The sequence below is a fragment of the Manacus vitellinus genome, unplaced genomic scaffold (assembly GCF_001715985.3).
Source record: "Manacus vitellinus isolate BGI_N305 unplaced genomic scaffold, ASM171598v3 scaffold_44_pilon, whole genome shotgun sequence".
Taxonomy (NCBI): domain Eukaryota; kingdom Metazoa; phylum Chordata; class Aves; order Passeriformes; family Pipridae; genus Manacus; species Manacus vitellinus.
This window is the reverse complement of record NW_021940565.1, coordinates 374,350-386,121: the sequence shown is the minus strand read 5'-3', so window position 1 is coordinate 386,121 and position 11,772 is coordinate 374,350. Positions and strand designations below refer to the sequence as shown.

The window sequence follows — 11,772 nt, the reverse complement described above, 5'->3', positions numbered from 1 at the left end:
CGAGCGTTTTCCCTGTTTCTCGTTGGGTTTTCGTTGGGTGTGAGATGTTGGTGCCCCTCAGGAGGCACTTCCACTGCTGGGAGGCCTTGCAGCCCATTGAGAGCAGTCCCTGCTGAGCTGGAGCTTTGAGGGAAAGGACTGTGGTTCCTGTGGCTTGATGAAGAACCAGAACCAGAACACTGTGGCTTCTGAGCTCCCCATAGTGACCCCCTAAAATCCCTTCTGTATCCCAGGATTTCCACTGTCTTTTTCAGCTTAGGTTTTGAGTAGCAAAATTATACATGCCATCAGTGTGATTCAGAGTTAATGCCACCTTCTGAGCACCAGCAGGGATTCTTTGAGGCTTGTTACACACTTGTTCTTTGGCCATAGTACTAACTGGGCCATCCATCTGGAGCCTTCTCAGCTGAGACATGGTTTGGGAAGACCATAGTGTGGTGCTTAAAGCTTTGCAGATTTGGTTATGAAGAAGTGCCCTGAGAGGCTTAGTGTTAGAGCTCAGCTTTTGGCTAGTTTGGTGAGGTGCCAGTCCCCTTCAGTATTTGAGTTGCTCCTGAGGGTGCATTGGGGGCAGCTCAGCTCATTGGCAGCAGCACCCTGATCACCTCAGGATGATCTGGAGAGGGACCCAAGGAAACCTTTCTCTCACCTCCCTCCCTGTTTTAAAATCTTTATCCTGAGAGATTTTGCCTTCAATTCTTCCTGCTCAGGGAGTGATAATGCCAAGCTGTCCCTGATGAACAAGTACAAGGACAACATCATTGCCACCAGCCCCGTGGACTCGAACCACCAGCAGGCCACGCTGCTGTCCCACACCTCCAGCAGCCAGCGCAAGCGCATCAACAACAAAGCGCGAGGTAGGGGGGTCCCCGGGGTGGGTGGGGTGCTCTGGGCTTCCACCCACCCACATTCCAACAACTCACCCTCTCCTGGGATGGATAAATAGGATCAGCGTCGGGCGAGAGCGTGGAAAGGAGGGTCTGGGTGGGGAGACACAGCAAATGTGGTGCCTGCAAGGATGCAAGTCCTGTTGGGGTGCTTGGTTGCAAAGATGCAGAGGGTGTCTGCCATGGTAAATATTTCAGGGTACTGGCACAGCCACGGGGAAAAGGTGTAAGGTAATGGGACGTGTGGCAGGTGGGGGCACGGGTGTGTGAGGTGGGAAGGGGAGAAGATGCTGTCCCTGCCGCACCTGGCAGATGGGGCTCCTCAGGGTAAGGCTTTCCCTGAAGGGTTATGTAGGATGCCAAGGCTTGGGGTGGCACGGTGCCAACCCCTCCATGACTACACTCAGTGTCCCCTGCAGCTGGCTCAGCATTTCTCAACCCCGAGGGGGACTCAGGGACAGAGGCGGACACCGATCCCCAGCTGACCTTCTACACAGACCCCTCGCGGAGCCGGAGGCGCAGCCGAGGTGGGTGGGGAGCCGTGACCTCTCTTGCCATATTTGCTGTTGCTTCTCTGCGTTTGGAGACTTTCCACTGGCAAGAGATGGAAACCCAGGTGCAATCCCAGCTGCCGCAGGCAGGTGCCGGTCCCCGCTCCGCAGCGGGCTGCTGCTGCTCTCCGGTGGAGCTTCTCAGCAGAGGATGAAATATATTCTGATGTTTTGCTGGAGGCTTCTGCCGGGCACTGGTGTATATTAATAAGTAACACGCTTCAAAGGCCGGCCCGTGCGTTCCCCGGCTGCTGCTCAGCACGGAGCTGCCGCGGGTTCGCTCCGGCGCCGTGCACACACGAGCTGTATGTGCAGCAGAGCATGGGGACAGCCTCAGTCCCTCGGCAGGAGTCTTGCCCCACTGCCCTGCACTGTCCCTTCAGGAGGTTTTCTCCTCCCAGGAGGAGAGTTAGTGTCTGTTTTCCCCCGTCGAGCCTCGTTTGCTGGATGATGCCTTGTTTTCCTGGGAGCGGTGGGACTGGGATCCATCTCCTTCAGCTGGTGCTGAGAGGCTCGTTCAGGCTTTGTCTCCATACAGTTTTTTTCCACTCAGCTTCTTCAGCTGAGAGTTTAAAAGTCAAAGACCTGCACGCCCTGAGCAGTTAGGGCTCTCCAGTACTTTTACAAAAGCATCCACGGGCCTGTTGTCATGACAAAATTAACTCGAGTGAAGTGCCAAGGAGGGGAAAAAGCCAGGACACTGCATTTACCTTTCTTTTCCTCAGTATCTCAGCTCTGCTTTAAAGCTCTACTACTGCAAAGTTCTCAGCCTGCTGCAGTGCAGGGTGTGGGAGAGCTCGGGCTGAGGGGGATCAGGAAGACCCCAACTGCAGCAGGCGGGAGGGAGGGTCCCATTGCAAGGGCTGCTTCATGCTCTTCAAAATCCAAAGTGGCTCCATTTGGTTGGATTGATGCTGGATTTTCAGGGGGCTGGGCAGGATCTCTGCACCCTGAGGTCCCCTGGCTGCACCCCAAAGTCTTCCTGGGTCCTGCAGGTGTCAGGTTTGACTGTGCTTCCATGTTTTGCAGTGGGGTCCCCCCGGAGCCCTGTGAACAAGACCACCCTGACCCTCATCAGTGTGACGAGCTGTGTCATCAGCCTGGTGTGCTCTTCCCACATGAACTGCCCCCTTGTTGTCAAGATCACCCTCCATGTCCCTGAGCACCTCATCGCTGATGGTGAGCATCCCACAGTCTCACCCACCCCTTCCTGCCCCATTCTGTGAGGTGTGATGGAGGAGAGGAGGGAATGTGGAGAGGACGGGTGCAGGATGGGTGCAGGACAGAGGGGACGGGCTGGATGAAGAGCACCAGTGTGGGAGAGAGGGGATGGGCATGGGATTGAGGGGATGGGCGCAGGGCAGAGGGGATGGGTAGAGGACAGAGGTGGTTGTTATGGGGTGGAGGGGATGGGTCCTTGACAAAGGGGACAGGTGTGAGATGGAGGATACCAGTGTGGGAACAAGGGATGGAGGGGTACAGGATGGAGGGGATAGGCATGGGACAGAAGAGACAGAGACAGGATGGAGATGGCTGTTGTGGGACACAGGGCATGGTGCAGAATGGAGAGGATGGGCCTGGGACCAAGCAGACTGTTGTGGGATGGAGGAATCAGAAATGGGACTGAGGGGATGGTTATAGGATAGGGGTGGCTGTTGTGAGACAGAGGGGACAGGCACAGGATGAAGGGAACTGTCATGGGATGGAGGAGACAGATATGGGATAGAGGGGACTGTCATGGGGCAGAGAGGATGGGCACAGGACAGAGGATCCATTGTGGAACAGAGAAGGCTGCTGTGGGACAGAGAGCACTGTGTCAAGCTGGAGGGAATGGGCAGCAGATGCAGGGATCGATCACAGGATGGGGGGAAACATCACGGGATGGAGGGGTCCATTAAGGGATGCAGGGGACAACCATGGGATGGAGGGGACAGCATCAGGTTGCCCTGCTGACTGCCCTTGTCTCGGTGCCAGGGAGCCGGTTCATCCTGCTGGAGGGGAGCCAGCTGGATGCCAGCGACTGGCTGAACCCAGCCCAGGTCGTCCTCTTCTCCCAGCAAAACTCCAGCGGGCCCTGGGCCCTGGACCTCTGTGCCCGGCGCCTCCTCGACCCCTGTGAGCACCAGTGTGACCCCGAGACTGGTAGGTGGTCCAGCGGTTGAGGTGGGTTTGGGGGCTCACCTCTGCCTCCCCAGCCCAGCTCTGACGGGAAGATGCTTCCTTGCCTTGCTCCCTGGGCAATAACAGAGCTGCCAGGTGCCCTGGGGTGGCTGCATGGAAAGCCTTGTCCTCCCATGTCCCTCATGTCCCCCCCTTTCTCTGTAGGTGAGTGTCTCTGCTATGAAGGGTACATGAAGGACCCTGTGCACAAGCACCTCTGCATCCGGAATGAGTGGGGAACGAACCAGGGGTGAGTGTGCCTTCCACAGCACGCCTGGGCTTGGGCTGCCCTCACACAAGCTGCTGGGCTTCAGCATCAGCACAGGAGGGCTGTGGTAAACTTCTTGGATGAAAGAGTTATAGGCATCTTGGTGAATTGTAAGGTCAGTGCACGGCTGGGCTCTGCAGCAGGTCTGCGGGAGGCGAGGATTTCTATCCTTTGAAATAATCAGAAATGATGTAGAAGAGGCCATTGTGGTGTTTTACAGTAAACACCCCCTGGAGAAGATGGAGATTGTTCCTCCTCCCTGTGTGAAGACTCTCCTTGGCATCCTGCACTTTGTGGGGCTTTTGGTTTGGCTGTGTGAGGCATCAGAGGACAGCTGAGGTCGGGCTGGGGTCCTCACTTAAAACTGGGCAAATGAGATGCTTTGATACCATAGCTGAGGGAACAGAGCAGTCACCATCTGCTCCACAGCTTTAAACCCCTGGAAGTGCCAAGGGAAGTTTTTTCTGATGCTTTGGCAGCAATTTGGTGGTCCTTAACACTCATGGGTCTCTGTCATGCAGCTGGGGCCTCCCGGGGATGGCTGGAGGTAGTGTGCAGAAACCCAAAACACCCTCAAATCCGGAGATCCCATGTGCCCCGGCACCTCCAAGCCCTCGTTTTCCCCCCTTGTCTCACTGTGCTGCAGCTGGATCGGCGGTGGCCCTGCCCATGTCAGGATGCCCTCTCTGAAGTTATTAGTCTTCACAGTGGGAAGGGAAAAATCATCAAAGGCTGGGCTTGGCGGCACCCCCGCGGTGCGGCTGCGCTGGAGGATGGCAGCGGCGGGGGGCTGTCTGTGCCAGCTGGCCCCGGCTCTGTCCCTTTGAACTGGGGCCCGGGGAGAGCATCCCTGCTCTGTCTCCACCCCCACTCTCTGTTTTTTTATCATTTTAAAGGCAATTTAGCAATTAAGCCCAGTGCGGAGCACCCGCTGTGTGAGACAAGGGCGGTTGTTGCTGTGAGTGCCCTGAGCCAGGGCGAGGCTCGGGACACAGGCGGTCCCGTGCTGGGGACGTGCTGTGTGCTGTGGTGAATGTCCCCAAAACCTCTTCAAGGTACCACTGCTGGCTTGGGAAAGTACAGGCAGAAATACAGCTCCCTGTCCTGCTTGTCCCGAGAGGACAGTTGTCCAACAGGGATGTTCCCAGATCCTCTGTGCCCATCTCATAAGAGGCACTGAGTGATGGGGTCTGGGGTGTGGGAGGGGGTATCCCCCTGCCAGGGATTTCCCTGTTTTAGGATGTGTTGTGTTTGGGAGTGTCTCATGGTGGGTTGGAAAGAGCCCATGGCCACCAATGACCACAATGGCTTTGGTGCCAGCCTCTGCCTCTGTCTGTGCTGGACTCACCACCTTGCAAAAAGCAAAGTGGCAAATGACTCTGTCCACTGAGGCAGGTAATAAAAATGGATAAGCAGTGTGGAGAAACATTTGCTGCCTTCCCCTCTACTTTTCCTTTGCTCCTGGGTGTGGATCTGCAGCTTCACACTTTTCCTCCCGTGCACATTGCTCTTCTCTAGCTTTTTCCTGATTTAGCTGCTTCACCATCTTAAGGGAAAGTGGAGAAAAAGCTGCTTTCAGGTGGATTGCTAGAAAATACAGGTGCTAACAAGCAGGAGAGAAGCCAAGGGCAGGAAAGGCAAATCCATTCCTGAAGCCCTCTGGACCCATTCACAGCTTCAGACCAGCTTTGGTCTCAGCCATGCCAAACCAAAAGGTGCTCAGGACCCACTCTGTTCCTCTGGGGAATTTGGGGCTGCTTTTCAGACCCAGCTCCAACTCAGTGCTCCCACAGGAGCCTTCTCCATGCTATGCCTGAACCTTTTCTCCTGCAACAGTGTTCATACCTGGCCAGGATACAGCTTGTCTTGTGTCTCTTCTTATATACCAAAGTTGGCTATGACAAATTATGTGCAGTATTTCCAGCATAGTTTTCTGTTTGGGGCAGAGAAACTTGGCAGATCTCTTTTTCCCCAAGGTGCAACACAGCCCCAGACAATGGTGAGGCTGTCAAAGTCCTCCTGCCCTTCTCTGAGCTCTCAAGAAGGCTCTGATGCTGCAGTGTTGGGGCTTTTTCAACACCATCCTTAGAGAGCTCCTCTCTTGAGCTGCTTGAAACTGGGGTTATTTTGTGTTTCTTCCTTGAACTTGTCAGGTTTTTGTTTCAGAAAATGGTAGCAGCTGAGACCACACTTCACCATCCCTGCCTGCAGCTTTCACTATTTTTAGGGGCTGTGGAAAGCATGTCCACACTAAGCATCGTGATGCTTGGGGTAGCTTGGTGTTTAATGAGCGTTCTTTTCCTTCTCTGCAGTCTGTTCTGATGTCCAGGTGCTGCTTGGTGCAGCTCTGCCTGCAAGGGCTTGTGATGCTGAGATCCCTTCTACCTGTCCATGGTGTCCCCCGTGAACTCTTGGCCTCCACGGGGTCATGACTGTGATGAACTCTCTTTAGTCCAGCAGAACCATCTTGTCAGAGCCTGTTTAACTGAATAACTTGTAACTTTAAGCTGGAATTTATGTTTTTTGGGGTGGAGGTTGAGCTACCATGCTGTCTTTGTCACACTCATCAGCTCATTCCCAACTCTAACCCAAAAAGGTTGCCTGCAGGTTCACCTGAAGGAGATGTCTGGAAGTCTTCTGCTCTCTCCCCCCATCCCAAGATGCCTGAATAATTTCTGACACTGTTTTGTCTGATGTGCTCCTAAACCCTCCAGTGTTGGAGTGATGTGCTGCTGCCGCAGGTCAGTCCCTGGAGAAGCCACGTTGGCTCTTGGTCAACAAAGCAGGACTTGGGAGGCTTTGCCAAATCCCTCGGCGTGCTTGGGAGCGACATGTTCTGGTTATGACCTCCTCCGTTTTCCCAGGGTGGCTTTTTTATCTGAAAACTCATTTCAACCCTGTGGTTTAGACAGTTTTGCCGTTGGTTTGTTTTTATTTACAGTGATGACAAGTCGACTGGGTCTCTGTTCCCTCAGCAGCATCTAATTTTGCTCATGAAGGCGAGCTCATCTTTGTGCTTTATTGGCAATGGCAGGGAGAGGCTTTGTGTGGTGTGTGTATTTTGGGTACCAGACTGAGTTCCACGCCTCCGCGGTGCCTCTCTTACCCAGCACATCCAGACCCTAAATCTTCATCCATTTTTCAAAAAATCAGATCTTTTTGATCATGGGTAGCAGATACATTTGATCAGCTGCCTTCCTTTTTTTTTTTTTTCCTGTGCTGCTCTTCAGCTGTTTTAAACAAATCTGTCTGGTGCTGTTTGTGTGTTCACAGTCTGTCTCCCTACTTTGATATGCATTGTTAATTAGCTGCTTTTCGGCTCTTACTCTAATGTTTCCCAAGTAGGATGCAGTTTCCAGCAATCCAACCAGGTCTGCCTCATCTTTGCTCATCAAACCCATTTTCTGTGGTTCTTTTTGTGGTATGACTTGGCCAAAGATCAAATCAGCTCATTCTACCTTTAGTTAATAAACTGTTATCTGCCCACATTTGTACTTATTTATCCCAGCCTTTAGATCCATCATGGATGGTTTTCCCTGTCCACCTGCAGTTCTTGCCTGGGTGCCCTTTTCAGACTCCCTCGATGAGATTTAAGATGCTCTGCATTTAAAGGGTCTTTATCAGTGTGCTCTTTCAACTCCTAATGGGTTCAGCCTGGCATGGGGAGGTTTTAGGCCAGTTTAATGTTATAAGGCAAATGCATCTGGCTGGGTGCTTTCATCCTCTGGTAGCACTTGGCAAACTGGGCTACACCAGCCCTGCTCCCATGCAGGACAAGTTACCTCTTTCTGCCCCCTTGCAGATGTTTTCTCCAGCACAGGACACAAATTAGTGCAGTAGCCCATGTCCTGCCAACCCACCTCCCCTCCCCTGCTCCTCCCTCCCCACGATGCTGCTTCTCTTCTGCACACAGTTATCCCCCTTCCTGCCCATGCACCTGCTCCTCTTGTCCCATCCCCACACATCATCCACTCCCCACCCCACAGAGGAGCCAGGGACACACTGAAGTGACAAGGACAGCACTTTTCCTGCTTAAAGTCTTCCTCTTTTTCTCTTTTTTTTTCCCCCACCTCTTTTTCTCTCTCTCTCTTTTTTTTTTTTTTTGCCTCTCTCCATTCCCTGCTGTGTGCCTCGGCTTTGCAAGCTTGAAGGACAGCCAGATAAAAAGCTCCTCTTTCTTTCAGATCCTTTCACCAAACCACCCATCCGCCTCCTCCTCCCGCCTCATTCTCCTCGCAGATTTATGGGCAGCCCAGGGAGAAAGTGCCGGCATTAGCATTTTTAATAAAGCCCTGCTTGCAAGGGATGGCAGGGGGTGGGGAGCTCGGAAGGGGAGAAGCATCGGCAGCTGAAGCCCAAGCAAAGCTGTTGCAAAGCAAAGTGAAGTTGGGGAGGAGCCACAACAGGCATCACCGGTGGGAGAAGTGGGCAGCTTGTGTCACATCTGCTCTCTGCTCTTCCCCCACCAGGGTGGTGTTGGGTCTTCATGGGTCCCCCCTTTGGGGTCTGGTGTGCAGGAGGGGTGCAGCAGCTGTGGGGATGCTCTGGTCTGTTCTCCCTGGGCTTGAACTCCTGAGCTGCCAATGAAGGGATGTGGGGGACCATTTTGTCCATGGCACTCTCTCCCAGCACACACTTGGAGCTGGTGCTTAGGTGCTGTGATAGGGTTTGGCATGGCCCTGGTTGGAAACCCCCAGGAGTACAGAGGGTGAGGGAGCCAAATGTGTAGTCACCTATTTCAGTGTGTGACAGCCAACCACCTTCTCCTCCAGTGGCATTTCAGCCACGCTCACGTGCAGCGACTTGTACCTTCTGCAAAGACCCTCTCCTGCAGCCCCTCCGACCTCCTGACAGCTCCCCTCCAACCAGCTGCTCCAGGTTAGCTCATGGCAGTCACATCCTGCCAGTGCCAGGCTTTAATTCTCCATCCTACCCATCTTCTCTGGAAGGATTTTACAGGGAGCACAAACAAGCAGGAGCACAGTTCTCGATGCTAGAAGTCAGTCTGGCCTTGGCCCCTTGGGACTGCAATTTGAGCGTGGCCAGGGGCCTGTTGAGGTGGTTCAAAGCATCACCAGCAGCAACAGGTTTGGAAGGCTTAGCCAGAATTTCTTGAGCTTCCACTCAAGCCCAGATATGGAGCAAAGCATAGCTGAGGGTCCATCTGGAAAAAACCAAGAGGCCTGAAAATTGTCTTGGGGATGCACAGGCAGCGCTTTGGCCACGGGAACTTGCTGACTGAGCATGGGGAGTTTCTGGTTCTCAGCTGCCCCGGGTTTTGTTGTTTCAGGTGCCTGCCTGAATGCCAAGGCTTGCCAGGGGGACAAGAGCTGTAGTTTCTGGCCTGTTTAATCCAACCTGATCATCTGCAGGGCTGCTGATCAGTCCCACTTTCCCCTGTGAGCTCTGAAGACCACACAACCAAAATACCCACCAAGAACAACGAAAACCAAGCAAGTGATCACAGAAAGCAGGGAGGGAGACAGGCACGTGGGGACACACTCACGTGCATGGGAGAGGAAGGAGGAGGTGAAACAGCAGCAGAGGCACAGGGGGCAAGAGGCGGAAATGGAGGGGGTGAGGTGTGCCTGGGAGAGCACATGCCACCCCATCCTCTGCAACAGAAGGTACAAGTCAACAAAAGCGTGTGTGGGTGGAAATGTCAGCACTGAGCTCCTGGAGAGCTTCCTCAGAGATGAGGATGGATAAGTGTCTCCTGTTGAGCTGGAATTCTTGTGTGGAGGACCTTTCAGGGCTTACCCACAGAAGGTATCATGTCCTCCCCGATCCAATGGTGCCTGGCAACACTGGGTCTCCCCTGCCAGGTAGACATGTAACTAAAGGCTGAACATTATTTTTAATGGGCTTTTTTTGACCCCAAGTAAAGGCGGAGTGGGGCAGGCTAGGGAGATGCCACACAGTCCCTTTCTGGAGCATGGAAACCTTTTCCCCATCTCAAAGCCATCATTGCATTTTGCAAGAGTAGGTAGGAATAGGACAAGAGGGAATGGGTTCAAACTGACAGAGGGCAGGTTTGATGACACATCAGGAAGAAATTCTTTCCTGTGAAGGTGGTGAGGCCCTGGCACAGGTTGCCCAGAGAAGCTGTGGCTGCCCCATCCATGGAAGAGTTCAAGTACAGGTTAGATGGGATTTGGAGCAACCTGGTGTAGTGGAAGGTGTCCCTGCCCATGGCAGGGGGCTGCAATGAGATGATCTTTAAGATCCCTTCCAAACCATTCTATGATTCCATTACCTCAAGAATTTTAGCCACAGTTGGAAGTTGCACCCTGGGTGGACACAGCATGGCTGCTGATTTTGATCTCCCAGGTGGGCCCAGACACACTGGCTGCGTGTCCTGGATGTTTTGACTTCCATGGGCTGCCAGGTGTGTCACCTGACAGAGGTGCAGCAGCCACCGTGTCCCTGCAGCACCTGCCCCAGTGCTGAGCCCTGCTGCAAGCCAAGAGCAGCTCCTCACAACCGCTTTTCTGCCCGAGTTGATGCGGAACAATACCTTGCCTTGGCTTTTGTTCCCGGCCCCACGTGCTCCTCAGAAGCAAGAATAAAACCCATCTGCGGGAGCGCTGGAAGGCGGAGGCGTGAAGCGTTCAAGGTGTTGCTGAAGACACAAGGAGCACATCTCTTTCTGGACGAGGCTGACCTCATTCAGGGCAATCGGATCTGCGGGCTGAATGTAATCCCCCGCTCCCAGCCGGCCGACCGGGAAAGCGGCATTGTATCCCAGCGAGGAAACGAGACGGCACGCTGTAATCCTGCAATCAGGATTTTTTTCTTTTGTTATTATTATTTTTGTCCCTGCTGAAGTAACCCCGGATTAGAAATTAAAGTGCTTGTGCAGGAAAACTGTAATTGCCTCTGGAGAAAACCCCCGGGCTTGTCGGTGGCACCCGATACTCTCACCCTGAATTTTACCAGCAGCGATGCGATGGGATGGCAAAAATCTCTTTCTCTCCCCAGCTCTGAGCTCTTGCAAAGGGGATTGGGAGTTTTAGGGTTTGGGAGCTGGGTTCATGTTGCCTGATTCAAAGTCCACCACAGCTGGGTCTCTTGTCAGCCTTGGTCTGCAAGTGGGTCTGTGATGCTGGGGGTGCATGTCCCAGAAGTGTCATGGCCATGGTTGTCCCACTGAAGGGCACTGGCCACCAAATCTTGGTGGCTCATCACCCTGTGTATCTACAACAACAGGGAGGGAGTAGTTGGGGCCAACAGCTCTCTAGGCTGCCCCCTTGGCTCCAAGCTTCCAGCCTGTCTTCCAATCCCCTTTGTTAGGCGTCCTCAGTTCCTCTCCTGGAACAATGAAACCCAGGGGGAATAAGGCAGGTGGTGAAATTGTGGACTCGGACCTGACGTGCTCCCTTGGAAAAGCCTCACAGAGAGAGGGTTCAGCTGCAGTTGGGTTTCTTTTAGCAGTTCAATAGCTGTGATGCAAACCCCTAAAACAGGACCAGGCACACAGGGATGCGGGGATGTCTGGAGTGCACTGTACTCCAAAATAATGGATGCAATACACTTCTGGACCATTGGCAGGTTGGGGCTGGCATGAGGATCTGATGTTATAGGGACCCCAAGATTAAGATCTTGAATCAGGGGCTGTTTTATCCCATTGTCCTGGCTTTGTTTGAGTCGTTTTATGCCAGGACCCCTCTGCGTGTGTGCTGGGGGCTATGCAGGGACAGCATTTTGGGCTCTGAGCAGCAGTGGGGGCGCAATATCAGTGTGATGCTCCTGGTTTTCTTTTCCAGGCCCTGGCCATACACCATTTTCCAGCGTGGCTTTGACTTGGTGCTGGGCGAGCAGCCATCTGACAAGATTTTTCGGTAAGTGGCAAAGGCAACTCAGTCAGCACATTTTGGGGCTTAAAATATGACCCAGGGCATACAGG

The 11,772-nt window shown here is 53.5% G+C and overlaps 1 protein-coding gene across 1 annotated transcript in view; it reads left to right on the top strand.

Moving 5' to 3' along the window:
• ASTN1 (astrotactin 1) overlaps window positions 1-11,772 on the top strand; it is a 33,947-nt gene that overhangs the window by 4,162 nt on the left and 18,013 nt on the right. Inside the window, exons 3-8 of the mRNA XM_029962214.1 lie at window positions 711-857; window positions 1,307-1,414; window positions 2,468-2,617; window positions 3,413-3,580; window positions 3,764-3,848; window positions 11,633-11,707. Coding sequence (XP_029818074.1) covers window positions 711-857; window positions 1,307-1,414; window positions 2,468-2,617; window positions 3,413-3,580; window positions 3,764-3,848; window positions 11,633-11,707 — 733 coding nt within the window. The remainder of the gene's footprint in view (window positions 1-710; window positions 858-1,306; window positions 1,415-2,467; window positions 2,618-3,412; window positions 3,581-3,763; window positions 3,849-11,632; window positions 11,708-11,772) is intronic.